Source organism: Ailuropoda melanoleuca, chromosome 3 (genome assembly GCF_002007445.2).
Source record: "Ailuropoda melanoleuca isolate Jingjing chromosome 3, ASM200744v2, whole genome shotgun sequence".
Taxonomy (NCBI): Eukaryota; Metazoa; Chordata; class Mammalia; order Carnivora; family Ursidae; genus Ailuropoda; species Ailuropoda melanoleuca.
In genome coordinates, this window is record NC_048220.1 from 141,603,121 (window position 1) to 141,623,671 (window position 20,551).

At 45.6% G+C, this 20,551-nt stretch overlaps 2 protein-coding genes across 3 annotated transcripts in view; one reads left to right on the plus strand and one right to left on the minus strand.

The window, feature by feature from the left end:
- MTRR (5-methyltetrahydrofolate-homocysteine methyltransferase reductase) overlaps nt 1-4,299 on the minus strand; it is a 30,861-nt gene extending 26,562 nt beyond the window's left edge. Inside the window, exons 1-3 of the mRNA XM_002929931.4 lie at nt 4,235-4,299; nt 2,156-2,316; nt 306-459 (exon numbers count right to left, since the gene is read on the minus strand). Of these exons, the coding sequence (XP_002929977.2) occupies nt 306-459; nt 2,156-2,284 (283 nt within the window). The 5' untranslated portion in view covers nt 2,285-2,316; nt 4,235-4,299. The remainder of the gene's footprint in view (nt 1-305; nt 460-2,155; nt 2,317-4,234) is intronic.
- A 125-nt stretch (nt 4,300-4,424) lies between these two features.
- On the plus strand, nt 4,425-13,476 carry FASTKD3 (FAST kinase domains 3). Of its 2 annotated transcripts, XM_011216635.3 has the most exons (7): nt 4,425-4,523; nt 5,383-6,853; nt 7,502-7,587; nt 9,790-9,964; nt 11,165-11,234; nt 11,908-12,022; nt 13,128-13,476. In XM_011216635.3, exons 2-7 carry the CDS (start codon nt 5,416-5,418, stop codon nt 13,224-13,226), a joined length of 1,983 nt encoding a protein of 660 aa, XP_011214937.1. In that variant the 5' UTR covers nt 4,425-4,523; nt 5,383-5,415; the 3' UTR covers nt 13,227-13,476. The 2 variants fall into 2 exon arrangements, with proteins under 2 accessions (XP_011214937.1, XP_034512989.1); XM_034657098.1 differs by lacking the exons at nt 11,165-11,234; nt 11,908-12,022; nt 13,128-13,476 and adding an exon at nt 11,042-11,158.
- The last annotated feature ends 7,075 nt before the right edge of the window (nt 13,477-20,551 follow it).

The window sequence follows — 20,551 nt, forward strand, 5'->3', positions numbered from 1 at the left end:
GTTTTTGTTTTTTTTACCAAGTTGTGCGGGGAAATTCTGAAAATGTTTCCTAGTTGAATGTGATGTGCAGCCATGGTTAAGAATGCTACTCCAGGGGCTCCAGAGGAGCTGCTATGGGATGAAGTCAGGGGAGGCATTCACAGAACACAGGACATTACAGAAATGTATAAAACCTATAAGTGTAAACAGAAAACCAAGAACAAAACCATTACAACTATATATCATGGTTTTGAAGGATACATTCAGGTACCAACATTAAAACCAGTAATAACTGAGAAGAGGCAGAACGCAAACACAGGCCATACCCAGTAATCCATAGCGCAGGTGAGCAAAGAAGTCCCCCGGCAGAGCCTTGTCCTGTATTGCTTTCACGAACTTGCGGGCAGTGTCAGGCGGGTCTCCGGTGCCCGTGGTAGAAACCACCACAACAAGAGGCGCCGTTTCAGTTTTCAGATCATACTACAAAATGAGGATGGCATGTCAAGATCTACGGCCATACGCAGTTTTGACCTAACACATCAGCAAGGCAACCAGCTAGGTCTCCACCACCCAGAACATTCATCTGTGCTGCACGTGGCTTCACAGCACAGAGGGTGCGGAGTGTTTCCAAGCTGGGAAAGTGCAAGCGTTGCTCCTCAGACACCATGGAACCTGGCTCACTCCTCACTCCCTTCGGGTCATGGGAGCTGGGAATACTGAGGGGGTAAATGGAGATCATCGGCATTTCGGCGTCTCACAGATCAGTTTCTTCATTCTAGTTCTCACCTAAATTTAAATATTCCAAAGAGAGCACTTCACCCTCTCTATTTCTAATGACTCCATGAGCTCTACTGCTCACATGTATCATCGAATCTGACTCTGAGGGATTCACTTATTTTTCATGCTGATACAAGGATTTGAGCGAACGGATTACCAGGTGATTTGATGCTTATAGGAGACAGCACAAGCTGTGTATTGAACTTTCAGTTTGTTAAAGTAACTTCATCTCGAAAAGGACTACCATGACCTAGGAAGTAGATTGCTACCTGTTTAAACCTGGATCAAGAACTGGAGAAATCAATCAGCTAGGGAGAGCAAACAGGCCAAACGTGACACTAAAAAAAGAACATGTACTACTCACCTAATGTTCAAATAGCTGCTGACCCTGAGGGGTCAAATCAGAGCTAGTTAAATGGTGCTGACAAGGTTTTATTTGTAATAACAGATTCAGATTATATCCTAGCATGTGGCATCTTCAACACCAACACTGAAGTTACTGTAGATCGGTGGTGTCCTCCAGGATGCTCCCTGTTGGGTGAGTGGCTACCTCCAGGGTCACCTTGACCCTGACACATAAAGGAACATGAAGGTCCTCCTATGAGCTGAGTTTATAATTCACTCGTGCCAATGACAGTCTAGTTTTTTGAACTAGAGATGTGGGAAAGGCCAGAGGAGGTTATGAACTTGAGTGAGTGTACCAGCAGGGTAATTTTTAAAGTGCTGAACTATATTTGACTTGTCAGTGGCTGGCACGTCATCTTATACTCATATAAAAGCTCCTGTTAGTTCCTATGGACTGACTTGTCTAAAACAGTAAAATCAGACTAACCGAAAGAATACAGATCTGTTACAATCTTACATAACCTATGGCAAGAATTTCTGCAGAGACTGAGCCTAAAAATAAGCAGTCCCTGACCTAAAGAAGCTGAATGTCCTCTAGATCCTTACACTTCCACTTTAAATTCTATTCCACAAAAGAATTGCATGGTCCTTCACTTGGGGAACTCTGACATGAATGGCAAGGTCTTTACTTTGGGGAAATACAAACAGGGCACCAGGATTCGTGAGCTGGAAACCACGTGTGCAAGCGCACACACATCTCTTACGTTCTCACAGTCGCCCTGAGAAATAAACAAGGCAAACACTACTACTTCCCCTTACGCTTGAGGAGCACTTGCTTCGGTTTTTGAGACTGTCCAGTCTAATTCAAATGTACGCTCATATGTTTTAAAAAATGACAAATCCTACAACACAGTTGATAAAATAAATTTGAGTGCTGGGGGGGAAAAAAAAAGAGTATGGAGGCATTTCGCAGCCTACTTTGCTGTTTAACATCACCTCCCACCAAAATACTTCAAAGCATGAAACACAGTAAAATCCATGAGTAACTGCCTACCTTATCTGACTCACTAATACAGTGAAGATCTGCAGAAAATCCATGTGCAAATGCTTTCTCACATATTTCTTCTGCTATGGCCTTTGCCTGTCCTTTCTGTGTAGCATAGAGTAACAAAAACCTCCTCATCACCTCACGGCATATGCCACACCTTTAACACACTGTAAAACAGAAGAGAGAAAAAATGGATTTTTTTTTTAACTGAGGAGTATACCACAGGTATTAATTCTCCCTCACAATCTTTTTTAAAAGACTCCAACAATATCCACACAGAATATGAAATAGACTTCTCTAAGTATGTTTGCATAATTCTCAGTGAGTCTAAAAAAGAAAGTTCATCAAGCCAGGGAGAATACATGAGTAAAGCTCTAAGTCCATAGCTCAGAAATCTGATGCTGGGGTCGGACTACTTGCACTTGAATCCACTGTCCATCATTCACAACTGTAGAACCTCAGACAAGCTTTTCAACCCATCTGTGCCTCAGCTCCCTCACCCTTAAAATGGGGATACTAGTACCCACCTGACAAAGATGTGCCAGCTGCAAAGACCTGAACCACAGCTGAGACAAAGCAGTGCTCAATAAATCTCAGATATTTTTATTTTAAAAAATGTAAAGGGCCACCTAGACCCTCAGTCGGTTAAGTATGTGCCTTCGGCTCAGGTCCCGATCTCCGAGTCCTGGGATCGAGCCCCCAGTCTGGCTCCTTGCGCAACCGGGAGTCTGCTGCTCCTTCTCCCTCTGCTCTTATGCATGCTCTTGCTCTCAAATGAATAAAATCTTTAAAAAAAAGAAACTGTAAAAATTCCACTGAAAGTGTAGGATTCTGTTCCTACATGATGCTAATACCAAATAAGCTAATCACAGTAGTGAAGTTAATCAAGCTACATCCTGTTTAACTTAGTATCAGATACATACATGAGTGCATAAGTATGTATGTACAGAGACAGAAAATATTTCCAATCCATTCAAGTTTAAAATGTTTTTCCTGAAGGGAAAACCAGGAGTAAAATACGGGACTCTCACAGATCTTTTTTTCCACACTTAACCAGGATCTAAAGCTGGGGCACTGTTAGGCGCCGGACTGGCTCAGTGCAGAGCGTGAGACCCTTGATTTCAGAGACTTGAACTCCAGCACCCATGGTGGGTGTAGAGATTGAACAAAACCTAAAAAAATTATAAAATGAAACTGGGGAACTGTCAACTTGTAGGGGCAGATTTCAACAAATCATACCAAAACCTAACTTTTCATGAATGGACCATCAGTAGTTTCATGCTCCGCTGACCAGGTACATCTGGGATAAATTAAACCACGAAGAAATTGAAAGAATCCTGTTAGATAACATTAAAATCATGGAATGCCCTTAGGGAACAGAACAGCGCCTGGCACAGAGCAGGTGCTCAATATGTCAGCTGAATGAACGAATAAACGAATGCTGTGAAGACCACACACATTTTAGGCTCAGCGAGAACTTCGAAAAAGCAGTGATGGAAATGTCACCGTTTACCGTCACTATAGCTAAGGACCTCGAGCTCTTCCTGGGCGCTCCCGAGGAGGAGAAACCCCTCAGGACCACCACCACCTTACAGCGCAGGTCTGCGGCCCCCGTTTCTCTGAGACGGATCCCCGGCACCCGCGGGGCATCGGCAGGCGGAAAAGCGGGGGAACAGCACTCCTGCGTGCCGCCTGGGGCCGCGCCCCTTCCCGACCCCCCACAGGTCCCCTCGCCCCCCAGTCTTGGGAATATTAAATATGAGACGCCCACGGAGGGCCCAAAGCGACCTGCGGGGCCAGCGCCGCTTGTACCAACGCCGCTTGTACCAACGCCGCCGCGCGGCCGAGACCGGCTGGGGCGGAGGGAGCGGCGGGAGACCCCAGGGCCCAGCCTCCTGCGCAGCCCACCCAGCTGCTCTCTGCCCAGCAGGGCCCGGCTCTTGACGGACCCGCGAGCGTCCAGCCCGGCCGCGAGAGGGACGTGCGGGAGCGGAGGCCGGTGCCTTCCCCCACCCTGTACCGCCTCCCCGCGGGCTCGAGCTGGGCAGACTGCCGGCCCGGGGAACGGCTGCCACCCGGTCTCACCTGAGGGCGTCCGGCGAGACACTCCGGGTGAACGCGGGACCGCTAGCACTACTCCCGCGCCTGCGCACTCTGTCACGGCGCGCGTCTTTACAGCGCCCAAGACCAATAAGGAGCTCGGGAAGGAACTGGGCCAATCACAGCGCTCCGGGCCCGGGCGTGGCCTTCTCCCTGCGCATGCGCCGGGCTGCCGGGGGGGGGGCGGGGAGGAGCCCGCTGTGTAATACGCGTACGGAGGCTCACGAGGTTCTGGTAGCGCCGCACTGCTTGGATCTCAGGCTGTCTGAGCACGGTAGGTGTCCCAGCGCAGCAGGTTCCCCGGTCCGGCATACGTGAGCCCGCGGCGTTACCCAGGTGTCCGTGGTGCCGTGGCCCGCCTGCTCCTCTCCGGCCGCCGTGCCTGCGCGTCTCGTGCTTGAGCGCAGGTTCCCGGGTGGCCGGGTTTACAGGCGCCCGGCGCGTGGGGTTCTTTCATTCCTACGAGGACGCGGTTCCTGGGGCTCCTCGTCCCTTCTGGCCCGCACACACGTGTTCCTAAGTTCCAGGCAGAGCGTTTAGGTCTACACGGAATGCCCACCTTCCCCTCTTCGTGCCCTGCATCTTTTTACTTCTTTTAAACCCGCCTTTTCCCCCTTGGCCAAACTAGACCCATTTCTTCCTCAGCCCTCGCCCAATCTTTACTCCGAGAGGAAATCAACACCTCAGGCCTTTTATACGTGTTTTGACCCTTGCTTTGCATTGACCTATACGAATTTTGGCCTTTTTACCCGTTGCTCCTTTTGGGTATATTTAACCAAACGCAGTGCTTTCTATTAGCCAATATACAGGAGGCGTGTTTAGGGTGTAGACCGCCTGAGTGTGAATCCCCGCTCTGCCACGGACGAGCTGTGCAAACCGGCCAAAATAACCTCTTTGGGCTTCAGTTTTCTCAGCTGTGAATGGCAGTGCGTGGCAAATAATAGCGAGTTTTAATCTTAGCTGCCGGCCACTTTTCCAAGCTGTGGGGTGCAGAGACTGATGTTTGGGTACTTGTGTTTTAGTGGGAGGTTTTTATAGAACCATGTTACCAGTAGTCATCCTTAGTTTCATAATCATTCATGTTGTTGAGTTATGTTGTGTATATATTTGACCATGTTTCTTATTTCCTGTAGTTATAAATCAAGAAGAGTTGAGAATCTGATGGCATGGCCTTAATTACCTTGAGGAGGAACCTTTGCCATTTGTCTGATTTTCGGATCCACGGAGCTCTGGCTGCTCTGAAAAACCATCCTGTAATTCATGTTCACAAGGTAGCCGAGGAGCGTCTGTGTCCGTGGTTCTGTTCACCACAGTCTGAGCCTTTCAAGGTCAGGTTCCGTCATGGCTGTTGTAAAAAATTCCATTCAGAAAATGGAAATGACCTTCATCCAGTGGGTGAGCCAGTGTTCTCTCAAGCACATGACTGGGATAGGCCTGAGCAAAATCTTAAAAGTGTGGATGAACAGATGTTTTACGGGAGACTAAACAACTTCACCTCATCAGAAGAAGTGTTAAGTTTTATAAGCGCACTGCAAACTTTGCCTGATACTCTAGTGGCAGGAGCCTTGCACCGGATTTGTGAGGTGGAAAAAAAAGATGGTGATCAAAAGCCACCAAAAGAAATCCTAAAGAATAGTGTCTTTCAAGCCTTATGCATTCGGTGTGAACAGGAATCCTCAAGTCTGCCAGACACTGTTTTGGTGACTGCTTTGCACGCCCTGACTCTGTTGCATGTGGATCCCCAAAGTAGCTTGTTACTGAACTTGGTGGCAGAATGCCAGCGTCGTCTCAAAAGGGGTGGTCTGGAAGTTCACAGTCTTTGTATTCTTGGGGAAAGTCTGATTAAACTGCAAGGTCCAGGCTGTGCGACGCTAGAACTGATTATATATCAACTGCAAGGTGAAAAATTGGAAGAATTTACTCCTGAGGATATTGTGGCCCTTTATAGGATCCTGCAGGCTTGTACTGAAAAAGTGGACCAACACCAAGCATTTCTAAACAAGCTGAACAATTTTTCTCTGTCAATAGTTTACAACTTGAGTCCTACGTTGATAAGCCAAATGATCAGTGCCCTAGTGGTTCTTGATCAAACTCAGGCACTTCCTCTGGTTATAAAATTGGGAAAATATGCTGTGAGGCATATCCCTCATTTTACTAATGAAGAGCTCAGAAAAGTCTTAGAGGCTTTCATATACTTTGGGCATAGTGACAGATTTTTTACAAAAGCCCTAGAGCAACATGTAGCTTCAGTGTGTCTCACTTTGGATCCTGAGGTTGTGAGCAAGGTCATGGAGTATTGCAGTAGGAAACACATTCTTTCAAAACCCATCCTCGATGCAGTGGCAGAAACCTTTGTCTGCCAGTCAGAAAAATTTTTGCCTCATCAGATTTCTGAGTTAATTGAACCATTTGGAAAACTCAATTATTTGCCCCCAAATGCCTCTGCTTTATTTAGAAAGCTAGAAAACATGTTGCTCACTCATTTCAATTCTTTTCCACCCAAAACACTACTGAAAATTCTCCATTCATGTTCACTAATTGAATGCCATCCGGTCAACTTCATGGCAAAAATATTCAGCCCTTGTTTTCTTCAAAAGCTGCAAGGTGAGTTGGTTGTAACTTCTAAAGTGTGGGGAAATTAACCCTGGAACATGTGATGTTTTCGAGTCACGTATCTGTCTGTACACTGAGCCATGCGCCACCTCTGTTTCCTCTTCCGTAATAATCTAAAGAAGAGGTCTGGAATGTCAGGTGCTGGTGGAAACACAGAGTTGCAGGGTGATGGATCACTGCACAGAGAAAACCATTTCGGGTCAACAGACTGCCAACCTGAGTATTATGGGATGTGACATGGCCCTGGTCATAGTTACAGCATGTCAGAAGCCATGAGAGCAACTGGCGACTTCTTGGTTTTGAAAGGATGGCGTTGGTCTTCACAACTGATGGGTACCCAAATATGTCAGGTGTCCACATCTCCATAGTTGAAGGGAATTCGCACTGATTTTAACATACTCGTTACTTTTAATTATATTCTGTAGTTTGGAGCTTGAGCTCCTTGGAAGTTCAAATGAGATTGCACTGATGGCAAGCAAGAAGTCAAAATTAACTCTGACACGTTCCTTTCCCCAGATCATTTGAAAAGACATAACTTCCGGAGTGGTTAGCATACATTGTGCATTCTTGGATGTTCCTTTTTTTGTCACACATACCAAAATCCAAACTTAACCACAACTGGAATGCTTTTTATTTCAGGCGAAGAATTGTTTTTGGACAAACTGAGCCTCGCGCAGCTGACCCAACTGTTCTTAACCTCAGTCCTAGAATGCCCTTTCTATAAGGTAAGAGCCAGAGCCGTGTTGCCTTATTTCCCTGCGCGGGCAGCTTCTTTTTTCTCCCCTCCCCCAATCTTTTAAGTTTCTCCTCTTTTGATTTGTCTCCGTAACCTCATCAGAAAGCGGAACTTTCATTCACTTGGAGTTACTTGCCACCAGGTAGCCTTTTCTTTGATAAATCGGCCCCATTCCTGTTGTCTTTGAGGGACCCATTTCCTCCTGCAAGATGTCTCAGAAGATTTTGTCAAGTGCTACAGTCAGAGCGCCCCTTAGGTTCACTCTGAGGGCTGTGAAGGGCTTTAGCCCTCCCCATAGCTGTTCGATAACAAAAGTGCGAATCTCTGGGCTAAGCAAATCCTCAATGATTTCAAGTACATTTTTAAGCCAAGCCAGAAATTTCATTCTTCTCTGATAGGGTTTCATTTAGGTGTAATTTGTGCTTCCCATCTAGCATTCTAGAGATTCATTCTCCTAACTTAATCAGGCCCCTTGTGTAGGATCACAGATGGCCTCTCCAGACTTGCTCATCCCTGCCTGTCTGCCAGGCGAGACTGAATCACCTTTAAGAGTAGCTGATTTCAGAGTAAGGTGTAAGAATGGAGATACCACTAATTTCTTTAAAGCAGCTTAAACAGTGCTAAGGCACATAAAGGTCAATGATTCTTACCCCCAACCTCCTTCCATCCCTGACGGAGCTGTGTTGACAGCAGTTTTTGTGTCCAAATGTGCACAAATGCACGGACACTATCCTCTTTCTCTCTTGCCTTGGAATGGGGCTCTTGCAAGGACAGTGTGCTTTAATATACCCAGTCTATCATGGACATTCCTCGGGGTAATACACAAAGATTAAGTGGATTCTTTTTAAGAATGGCATGCTATTTCCAGATAGTTATCCTGTTCCATCATTGTTGGACCTCCAGGTTTTTCCCAGCGCATCTCTCCATCAGCAGGCTGTAATAAACATCCTTACATGTCCTTTCCTACTGGAGCCTTTTTGTTTTTTGAGCTACAGACTAGATTCCTGAAAGTGAGATGACTGCATTACCCACAGATTTGTCGCCCCTAATGGTTGTAGATGTCCCTGCCCCCGCAGGAAACAAAGATGGCCGTGGCCCTGCCCCTTCTGTCTCCATGCGTTATCAGTCCTTTCATTGTTGTCACTGGACTTTGTGAAAAAGACTACTGTGTCACATGTTTAAATTGCATTTTAATGAGCAGTAATGAGTTGAATATATTTTCACAGTGCTTATTGGTCATTTACATTTGCTATGAATCCTCTTGTTACCTCCTGATTCAGGCTTGTATTGGGTCATCTGGTCTGTTGTGTTTTTTTTTTTTTTTTTTTTTTTTGGCCTGGAACACATTGTAAGGTACAGACATTAGCTCCTGTATATCTGTGTATGTTGTATGTATTTCCTCCTGGTCTGTAGTTCTTAATTTTTTTTTTTTTTTTTAGCGAGAGAGTGTGTGTGCATGTGCATGGGGGGGAAGGGTAGAGAGGGAGAAAGAGAAACTTAAGCAGACCCCACACTGAGTGCAGAGCCTGAGGCAGGGCCCCATCTCAGGCTCCCGAGGTCATAACATGAGCTGAAATCAAGAGTCAGACGCTTAGCTGACCGAGCCACCCAGGCGCCCCTGTAGTTCTTTGTTTGTTTGTTTATTTGAATTTAATATTATTGATGGTATCTTTTTGCTATATAAAAGTGTTTAAGTTTTCTGTAGTGAAATCTATCCATCTTTTATGGTTTCTTCTCTCACTTCAGAATATTTTACCTGTCCTAACATAGATATTTTTCTAAATTTTTAAAAGTATCATTTCCCTTCCTGTATTCAGCTCTTTAACTCACTTGGAATTTATGATAGTCTGCGAATGATGCTGGAACTTTCACTCAGTTCTCCCCCAGGTGGATTAGCCGTTGCAGCGTGTACCACATAGCTATGCTTTTCACCCTAAACTGAAGTGTCACCTTTATCATATTATCCTCTACTAAAAAGCGTGAGTGTCCTTAAGGCCCTTAAAGCAATTCTAAGAGTTCCATAGATGTTTCTTGAGCTGTAATAGCATTGCTGTTCCCTCCCTCCCTTTCTTTCTGTGACCTCTGACTACTTATAAGACGCATTTAAAAGACATCTAGAACTGTTGGATTTATTGGATTTATTTTCTTGTTTTGTATCTTCCTTTCTCACGTTTAAACATCCAATTTTTAGGGTCAAAAACTTCTTCCTAAATATCAAGTGAGGTCATTTCTTACTCCGTGCTCTTCTCTGGAGACGCCTTTGGATTTTCATCTTTACAGATCTGTGAAGATTGGACTGATTGACCTTTTGGGAGCAAGAGTGTATTTTGCTTCAAAAGTGTTAACGCCCTATTGTTACACAATAGGTGAGTAGCAGGGAGTTGCGCCGTTGCTTACCAGCCTCGGCATGCTGGGCATGCTGTCCTCTCCGGGAATCTGTGGGATTTAGTAGCCACTGGAAGGTCTGGAAAAGGAGCGGAGGTGGCCCTTCCCTGAAGGCGGATTGGAACAGTGGCTGAGCAGTAGGGCTGTGGAGTCCAGACTGGTAGCCACGTGGTAGTGGAATGGTTTTGGGGCAGCGTAACCTTTCTCTGCTTGCTGCTTTTCTGTAAAATGAGAGTAAGAAGCACAGTGACGCAGACTTGCATAAAGACCGAGTGAGAGTGTAGAGTGACGCCTGAAACGTAGGAAGTGCTGTGATGTTGTTAGCTGCTGCTGTGCTCTAGGGCAGCGCTGGCCAACACAGCAGCGCGGCCGGTAGTACCTGTGGTTGCTTTAATTGCCATTCACTCAGATTTAAAACCCATCCAGAGTTCCGTTCCTTGATTCCACGAGCCACACGTCAGGCACTCAGATTGCCAGGGGGCTGGCGGGTGCCGTACTGAACAGCAAAGGTGAAAACACATGCTTCGTGGCAGAAAGTTTTGTTGCACAGGGCTGACTGGAGAGTTCAAGTCCTTATGCCCTTCATGGTTTTTTTTAAATTAATGAGTAAAAGAAAATCAGCTCAAAGGTGACAGTGTCCGATTGGCTTCAGGTGGTCATAACTCACCTCCTTACATGCTCTTTTACCAAAGGAATGGCAGGACACCAGAGGGAAGGAAGTGGGGGGTCTGCTGTGGCCAGCAACCACGTGTCAGGGTGCAGAAGGCATCGCCTACCTTGGAGGCTCTGGGAGCCCCAGCGATGAAAGTTTTGACCTGCAGACGTTATACCCATGTTTCCCTTAAAGGATTTTCTTCATTCTCCGGGTTCAAGAATGCCCACCACTTACTACAAGGAAAGGAGAAAGCAGGCGAGGTTCTTGTCATGCCCGATATCTTGAGGACCCATTCCTGGTTTTCACATGCTTGAGCCTCCTGAACTTCAGGCTGACTTGGTTGATCATAGAGCCGGTTAAAGTCAAATTCTCACCGTGGTCTGGTGTGGTCATTGCTTTGCAGCCTTCAGCACAGCTGGTACATGGCAGTGTGGAGGAATTCAAAACAGAAGGAGGAGGAGGAGGACAGGCACGTAGTGTTTGTGAGGGTGTCACACGGAGAATGTTTCCTTTCTTCTCTCACCAGATGTTGAAATCAAAGTAGATGAAGAAGGATTAGTACTGCCATTTACAGTCAGAGAAGATGTGCATAAAAGGTAAAGAAAGCTGGCGTGGGTTTTATGTGACGAAACTCGGAGGGCTTGATAATCGGTGCTGTTTTCTCAAGGTGGGAGAGTAGACATGGTTCTGGAAGTAAAGACACTGGTGTGCAGTGTCCCAGTTGTGGAAATTCTGCGTAACGTAAACATTACTGTTAATAAATTTGAGTGCAGTTTCGGCACAGGAAAGGCTAACACACCCATGAGTTATTGGAAATAATGCTGACACATGGAAATAGCCGAATCTCAAGTAAACCCTTGCCACTAAAGAGTGTTATAAATATTTTGGATTGTCTTAAAAATTAAATTTCTCCCTCTTACCAGATAAAGGGCTAGTATCCAAAATCTATATAGAACTTATCAAACTCAACACCCAAAAAACAAATAATCCAGTCAAGAAATGGGCAGAAGACATGAACAGACATTTCTCCAGAGAAGACATACAAATGGCCAACAGACACATGAAAAAATGCCCCACATCACTCGGCATCAGGGAAATACAGATCAAACCACGTCATGTCACGTGATGAGCCCTGGTTGTTATGTGCAACTGATGAATCACTGAACTCTACCTCTGAAACTGAGAATACGCTATGTGTTAACTAAATTGAATTTAAATAAAGAATTTAAAAAGTAATAGAAAATTAAGTTTTCCCTTCCGATTTTTCAGGGTAGCACTGTGCATTGATGATCCAAAAAGATTTTCTCTGGATAGCAAACACCTACTGGGGAAGGAAGCTATTAAACAGAGACACCTGCGCTTGCTTGGTTATCACGTTGTTCAGGTAGGAGTTCTGTTCTCCGGCTTCCTTTGCTCCAAAAGCGATTCCTACTTTAGATTTGCTGGTGGTCTGCCAGCCCAGTGGACCAAGAATCTTACATCTAGTTTAAATGCCAACTTTGTTCATTAGGCTTAATCTCTGTTTATGTTTCAAAATACAGAACATTCAGACCTATTTTCCAAAAGTGAGGTCTCCCCATACTCTCTGTAAGCTCTGCTAACCTCTGCTTCTAGAATTCTAAATTATTAGAATATCAGTTTTGCTTTCATTTCCCCCTGAGTTAATGAATAGAAATAGACAGGAGGACCCATTAAAACCAGGGTCCTCACCAGCACTTAATGCCTCAGCCCTTGTTTGTGTTCGCGGTATCGCGGGCTTAGCGAGGGCTCCTGCGAGGAGTCGGCGGGGAGGGTACATGGAGCTGCCAGTCTGCTCTCTGCTCTCCTGTCTGGTTTCTTTTTTCCACTCCATATCTCACCTACATCCCCGGACTAATTTTCCTAAAGCTGACATGCCAGTGCCTGTTCAGAAACCTTTATTGTCCCTTCACCACTTACAGGATAAAGCGAAAACCCCTCTGCATCTGAGCCCCTCTGCAGCTGGCCCATGGCCAGACCCTCCGCTCCAAGCTCGGTGGCCTCTTCCCTGCCCCCTGTCCCCCCCACGATGCTCTCTTGCCTTTCTCCCTTTGCCCACGCTGCTTCCCCCATCAGACTGGTCTCCCCCGCTCTGAGTATCCAGATTCCGGCTCAGTCTGGGCTCCTGGCTCAGGCTCACCTTCCCCCCTCATCTGAAGCGTGAGGTGTCGCCGCGCCAGAGCTCCAGTGTTCTCTGCATCTTCTGCGTATTTACTGAGCCCTGACTATCTGAAGCGTGAGGTGTCGCCGCGCCAGAGCTCCAGTGTTCTCTGCATCTTCTGCGTATTTACTGAGCCCTGACTATGTGCGGGTGCTGTTGGGGGCACTGGGGAATACACAATGAATAGCTGTGAGCTTTGCCCTCCGGGAGCGTACGTGCTGCCAACAGGGGAGGGGTCGAGAAACCAGAACACCAAGGTGACTTCAGAACATGACAGATTACAATGTCTTTTATTTCCGTCCCTTTACAGATCCCTTATTATGAAATCAAGATGCTAAAATCAAGAGTGGAATTGGTGGAGTATTTACAAAGAAAACTATTTCCTCAAAATGTGGGCATTCGTTGGTAACAGAAGGAATCCTGGCTTTAGGACTCAGACAGTGAAAACCTTGTGTTTTCGTGGGACTCAGTACAAAACCAGAACGTATGTTGTGTTTCGCCGTGCGTTTGTGGACTGTGGTGATCTGGAAAGGGTCTAGCTTTCCTTATACCATGTATACACTTACCAGTGGTAAATTTAAAATAAATCTTTATTTTTATTTAATACTATTATAGGTCCTTTTATACATGAAGCAAGCGATCGAGTACAATAAAGGAACATAATGAGTGTCATTATTTTTAAATCTTTGTTTTATGGTAGTTATTTGCTAACTGAAAATATTTTCTCTTGAGTCCTTTGTTTTCTAACAAATATAAGGAAGAAATCCTGTCTCGTATATCCCTCTTTCATACTTTGTTAGAGGCAGTCATACATGGAAAGGTGAAGGAAGAAAAGGTGAAGGAACAGTGGAAAAGAGAATAGATGGATAGAAATGCGTCATTACAGAATTATGCAGAAATAACTCTTTAGTTAATGTTTTCCATTGGAACGGGAGCTATTTATCCTTTTTTTAAGGTGTAAAGATGTGAGAGTTAACTTATTTAGGTGGGGTTTGGGGAGGGGCATTTGGTTGAGAGAGAAGCTTCTGAATTTTGAATCAGGAATGGATCAGGTTGTCTCCCAGTACAGATGGTCCTCACCCCGTTGGGGTCAGGTTCAAGTTTCAGGGGAGAAGAGGACGAGGGGGCCGACTGGTGGAGTAGAGAGAGCCCTGGAGGCACTCAGGCTCTTCCACCAACGAGTTCTGTGACCTTGGACAGGGAGCCCGGCCGCTCGGTAGCACTTGCTCAGTGTAGGCCGAGCCCCTGCTCAGCTCTGCAGCATATCCTCCTGCGAGTCCCCGGCCTTCTGATCTGGGTTTTGGTCCCACTTTGCAGGTTCGTGGACCAGCAGCGAGCTTGAGCGGCCTGCCCTTTTCATGCATCACAGGAGATGAAAAAAGGTTCCAATCTAGTCTGGAGGCGCATGAGAGCACAGTGGTTATTCTCTAGCCTGGGTTTGAACTCCAGCTTTTCCACGTGCTAACAGATGACCTTGGGCCTCCGTTGCCACACGGATCATCACGAATAATTACAGGGTTGCGGATAGCTTTCTGGGACTGCCATGACAAAGTAACACAGACGGCGCCACTTAAAACAACTCTATTTTCTCAGGGTTCTGGGGGCTGGAAGTCTGACCTCAGTGTCAGCAGGGCCCTCTCCCTCCGCCGGCTCCAGGGGAGGGTGCGTTCTTGCTTCTTCTAGTGTCTGGTGGCCCCAGGCATTCCTTCGTGTGTGGCTGCCTCACTCCAGTCTCTGTCCACGTTCACACGGCTGTCGTCCCCGTGTGTGTGTCTCAGTTCACATCGTGGTCTCCCTGTGTATGTATTTCTGGCCCAAATTCCCCTCTTTTTACAAGGACTCAAGCCATATGGGATCGGGGCCCACCTTAATGACCTCATCTTAACTTGACAGAATCTGCAAAGACCCTATTCAAATAAGGCCATATTCACAGGTATTGGGGATTAGCTTNGGGGGGGGGGGGGGGGGGGGGGGAGGGCACAATTCAACCCATAACGGGTTGAAATGAGAATTAGTTAAAATACGTAAAACACTTGGAAAAGTACCCAGAGGAGAGTAAGGCCACAGGGTCAACTAGTGAAGGGCCTCCAACTGCAGAGAAAGAAGCACAACAGGCAGGGGGAGGTGGGACCGGGGAGAGGAGGCTGGAAGCCGGTGTCCTGTGCCCACGTGACCTTGCTGCCCCCTCCGGGGCCTCCAGGCCAACCTCACTGCACCGCCCACCTCTCCCCGTGACTCCCTCACCCCGGGCATGGACCAGCCTGAGACATGTGAGAAAAGACGGGAAGGAGACCCAACGAACAGCCACACACACGTGGTGACGGTCGGCTCTAAATGCTGTGAGGAGAAAGTATGGCCCAAAATGTTCTTCCTCCACCTTTCCTGTCGCTGTAAATCCTCCCCCAGCAGGACCTTTTCTTCCTCTTGCTCTAATGCAAATCGGATATGCCCGCCCCCTGCACTTGTGGTCCCATCCTCTGGTGTGCTGCTGTCTCTGGGGCTCTCTGCCACCCCTCGTCCTTTCACAGACGTTTTTAAAGCGCTCAGACAACGCTGGGCCCCCCTGAATGCTGCAGCTGCAGGGGCAGTGGAAAAGGGCCCAGCCTGGAGAGGCAAGGAGTCCAGTAAGGCGAATCAGTGCTCAGATGATGCCAGTGATGAGCCGGCTGGCCCCCTGAAGGGGGTGCAAGACTCGGAAAGCAGAACACTCCAGGCCCCCCCGGGAAGGGAGGGAAGGCTTCTTGGAGAGCCTCAGGAGCCAAGTTTAGCCGGAAGGGAGGTGAGTCTGCGCAGTGCAGAGCGTTTCAGGCCTGGCCTGACCACAGAGCCCCTCGCACAAAGCAGACAGGGCAGTCTCACCAAAGGAGGCCAGACGGACTGACCTTTGTTTTAAAGGAAATTTTAATCCTGAAAACATGCATGTGTGTCCTAAAGATCATCTAGGCTAGTAAATAGATATAAGCTTTCTGGTTTCACCAATTGGAAGTGAATTTGACAAACACTAAAATGATAAAGGCAAGTCCTCATCAACTCAGTCCTCAGGCCCGAGTTGAAAGTTTACCCATACCAGCAAAAGTGATGGTATTGTTGGAGTGACATATCCAGCCCCATAGCTTTTCTACCATACATCCATGATACCTTTCAGTATCTTGCTGTAACTTTTCAAAAGTAAAAGCGAAGAAAATTTTTTAAAAAGGTAAAAATTGTTCTACTCTCCAGCATAACCCCAGAAGCACCACGGTGATATTCTTCAGGCATACCTCTAGGGGGCAGCAAAGCTCGGACGTTCCCTCGTTGCCGTAGTTCAGAAGAGATTTCTGGAGGACAGTGGATCCTCTGTAGACACGTGTAGGTGGGGCAGGAGGCAGGAGCCCTGGGAGCGCGGGGTGACCATTCCGCCAGGACAAAACAGGCAGCTTTCCTTACGTTCTTCTAAGGAAGGAATGCGCTTTGCCTGATCAAGGCCTACCAGACATGGAGGGTAAACAGGACATGGGGCGAAGATGCCGCTGGAGACCAGGACCCTCTCTGCCTGCCGTTGTTCAGCCCGGTGTGTATGGAGACATGGTAAACACCTGTTAGGCGGAAGGAGAAATAGGAAGGAGCAGAACTTAGCATGGTTGATAGGATTCTGGGAAGGCAGAAGCCCTCGGTTCCCTGTAAAAACGCTGTGCCCACCGGAAGACTTCATAAGGACACTGAGGGCACCTGGGCTTGGTGGTGGTGAGCTCTGTGAGTTAGCCTCCAAAAGCTGAGATTTCCCCAAAGTGGAACATGCCCAGACGCTTTGGGGAGGGGGGAGGGGGGAGGTTGGACACAACATCCTACATTTATCTTACCTTTGGGGACTCTGAGTCGGCTTCTCCTGCCAGGCCCAATGTTAAGTCCCTTTACACGCAAGCCTGCTCTGCTGAGAGTATCTCCGACCCAGCTTCACTCAATTTTGCCCCAATCCACCCCTTCCCAAGTCCTCCGATCGCCCCAGCCATCCCTCCGTTCGGTTCCCCCGATGTGCTGTCTCCCTTGCCTCAACAGTCAGTAAGCCTAACTTCACGTTGGTGGTCTTTGGCTGTTGCACTCATCATAAGACATTTTACTTTAATACATGGGCAATCCCGTCTCAGAAGACAGGTGTCTGGGGCGCCTGGGTGGCACAGCGGTTAAGCGTCTGCCTTCGGCTCAGGGCGTGATCCCAGCATTATGGGATCGAGCCCCACATCAGGCTCCTCCACTATGAGCCTGCTTCTTCCTCTCCCACCCCCCCTGCTTGTATTCCCTCTCTCGCTGGCTATCTCTATCTCTGTCAAATAAATAAATAAAATCTTAAAAAAAAAAAAAAAAGAAGACAGGTGTCTGTCTCCCCACCTGGTCCCAGAGTCCCTGGCACCCAGTGCACACTCTGTGATATTTTGGGTTCTGATGATTGCAAGAAACAATATCTCTTAATTACTCTACTGTTTTTTACTTTTATTACGGAAAATTTTGAACTCACAAAAAGAAAGTTTAGAGAAAGAACGGTGTAATGAATCCATGCGAGTCCTTTTATTCAGCACGAAAAATCAGCACCATTTTCCAATCATGTTTCATCTGTTCATTCCCTTTATTTTCCTTTTTTTTCCATTGGAAAGTTTGTAGAGAAATCCAAGCTATCATGGACTTTTACCCTAAATAAACAGTTTTTTTTTCCTTATCTATCTATTCTATTATTACAACTAACAAAACTAATGATTATTCTCTACGATCACTAAATACCTGGTCTATATTCTAAATTTCCTCTGCTGTCTCAAGAATCATTTTTTACTGTTGGCTTGTTTGAATCAGCTCCAAACAAAGGTCACATATTACTTGTAGCTGTTCTATCGCTAAGCCTAAAGTCTCACTCTGTAACTGCCCCCTCCCTCACCTAGTTATCCTGTCATTAATTATTAGAGAAATTAGATCACTTGCTCTGTGAAATACCTCAGACTATCGATTTGATGTTAGCTAACTTATTCCTCCAATTGCTGTGTTTTCTGTTAAATTAGAAATTAGGTCCAGAGGTTTGGTTAGATTCTGCTTAAGATTTTTCATCAGGAATGTCTGTTTCAGGGGTGGTACGTTTGCTCTGTATTATACTGTAATGCCCTGTTGTCCCCTCTTACTGATATTTACTACAATGGGTCAGGGGGTTCCTGCATTACCAGCCTGATCCGCCCACTGCATACATAGTTTGCCATTAGCCTTGTGCCTCATGATTTTAGCATCTCTTGGTGATGGCTGCCTAGATCCATTATTCCAGTAAGTGTTTGGGGGGGAAAAAAAAAGATTTCCTATTTCTGTCATCACTTTTACCTTTGTTAGCTTGTATTCATCTACAAAGAAGAGATTTCTCTCAACTATTTGTGTACCCTAAAGTACGATTTATACAGAAAAAAAATACAAGAAACAAAGTGTTAATTTCCTTGTATCAATTTTTAGAATAAAAAGTTACTGGTCTGATCAGGTTTTTTTGTCTTAGGAAAGTTATCAACTCATGAAATATATATAGATAGATAGATAGATAGATAGATAGATAGATAGATAGATATAGATATGTTTCAGTGTATAACAGTCACTTTTTTTAAAAAAGATTGTATTTATTTATTCAACAGAGATAGAGACAGCCAGCGAGAGAGGGAACACAAGCAGGGGGAGTGGGAGAGGAAGAAGCAGGCTCATAGCGGAGGAGCCTGATGTGGGGCTCGATCCCATAATGCAGGGATCACGCCCTGAGCCGATGGCAGATGCTTAACCGCTGTGCCACCCAGGCGCCCCATAACAGTCACCTTTTTGATGCTTACATTGTGCCCTTGTAGACCAATGGGATACCCTTTAGGTTGGTCCCTGTGTCTTTTTGACTTGACACATTAATTTTGAAAATTTCTTGGCCAAACAGGATGCCCCAGGCTCCTGTTACCATTTCCGGTCTCAGACCTGGGGGCAGCCCTCTCTTCGGAACTTGGCTCCTGCAGGGTGGTGCTCATTGCTAGAGCTGTCAACAGGTATCAGAAAATTTTCATTTTAGGCATCATATAAAATCACACTCATTTTTATTTCAAAATCAACAAGGTGAAAATGAACTATTGGGACTTCATCAAGATAAAAAGCTTCTGCACAGTGAAGGAAACAACAAAACAATAAACTAAAACTAAAGTAAATATCTTCAGAATGGGAGAAGGGTTAGTATCCAAAATCTATAAAGAACTTATCAAACTCAACACCCAACAAACAAATAACCCAGTTAAGAAATGGGCAGAAGACCTGAACAGACATTTCTCTAAAGAAGACATCCAGATGGCCAACAGACACATGAAAAGATGCTCAACATCAATCATCATCAGGGAACTGCAAATCAAAACCATGATAAGATAGGACCTCGCACCAGTCAGAATGGCTAAAATTAGCACCACAAGAATGCTACAATATATAAAAAGAATAATGCACAACAACATTTTATCCTAAAAATGCAAGGTTGGTTCATCAGTTGCCATGTATCATTATAACTTGCCATGTTAGTGATTGAAAGAAAAAAGATCACACAACGTATCAGCTGATGTAGAAAGAGCCTTTGACAAAAACCAATATCCATTCATGATGGAAACTTCCAACAAAATTGGAATAGAGAACAACTTCCTCAACTAGTAAGGGGATCTGCAAAAACATCCAGCAGCTTATATCAGGTGTGATAGTGAAGCANCTTCCTCTCCCACTCCCCCTCTTGTGTTCCCTCTCTCGCTGGCTGTCTCTATCTCTGTCGAATAAATAAATAAATCTTTAAAAAAAAAAAAAAAGAGCCTTTGACAAAAACCAACATCCATTCATGATGGAAACTTCCAACAAAATTGGAATAGAGAACAACTTCCTCAACTAGTAAGGGGATCTGCAAAAACATCCAGCAGCTTATATCAGGTGTGATAGTGAAGCACTGGATGTTCTCCCTGAAACCAGGAATAAGAGAGAAATCTTCTCACGAGTTTCACTCAACATCATACTGGAAGTCAAGCCACTCCAATGAAATTTTAAAATGTACCCACATGGGAAATGTAGAAAACTGTCTGTTTTCACAGATGACATGATTAGAAAATCCCAATGAATCTATAAGAAAACCTTGTAGAATGAATATGTAATTTGGTGATGTCTTGATATGCAAGATTGCAACAGAAAAACCACATTTAGGAAACAGAAATTGTAAAAATATTATCTACATTAGCTCCAAAAATGATCAAATACACAGGTATGTATCTACAGAAAACATGCACTGGATCTGTGTGTGAAAACTACAAAATTTTGAAGGAAGACACGTTAAAAGACGTAAATGAATGGGGAGACATACCATGTTCAGGGATTGAGAGTTTTGATACAGTAAACACATCAGTTCTTTTTAAATGATGTATGGGGGATTAACTGCAGTTCCAATCAAAATCCCAGCAAGACTTTTTATAGGTGTAGATAAGCTGATTCTCAAACTTATACGCAAAGATGGAAAAGCTAGAACAGCTTAAAGAATGTAGAAAAAGAAGAATGAAGGCGTGAGCATCAGAATACTTTATTTCAAAACTGACTTTGAAGTTGTAGCAGTGGAGCCAGTGTAGTGGTGGTGATAGATCAATGGAACTGAATACAGAGCCCCAAATAGAGCCAGACCAATAAGGGTAATTGACTTCTTTACAAAGGTAGGAAGGCCATTCACTAGACAAAGGATAGTTTTTTCAACAA

What these genes read in the sequence shown, in the direction of transcription:
- FASTKD3 (XM_011216635.3), top strand. Translation starts at nt 5,416, where the DNA reads ATGGCCTTAATTACCTTGAGGAGGAACCTTTGCCATTTGTCTGATTTT. An exon ending in GCCCTATTGTTACACAATAG is followed by an intron (nt 9,965 to 11,164) that starts GTGAGTAGCAGG and finishes TTCTCTCACCAG; the next exon opens with ATGTTGAAATCAAAGTAGAT. An exon ending in TTGGTTATCACGTTGTTCAG is followed by an intron (nt 12,023 to 13,127) that starts GTAGGAGTTCTG and finishes GTCCCTTTACAG; the next exon opens with ATCCCTTATTATGAAATCAA.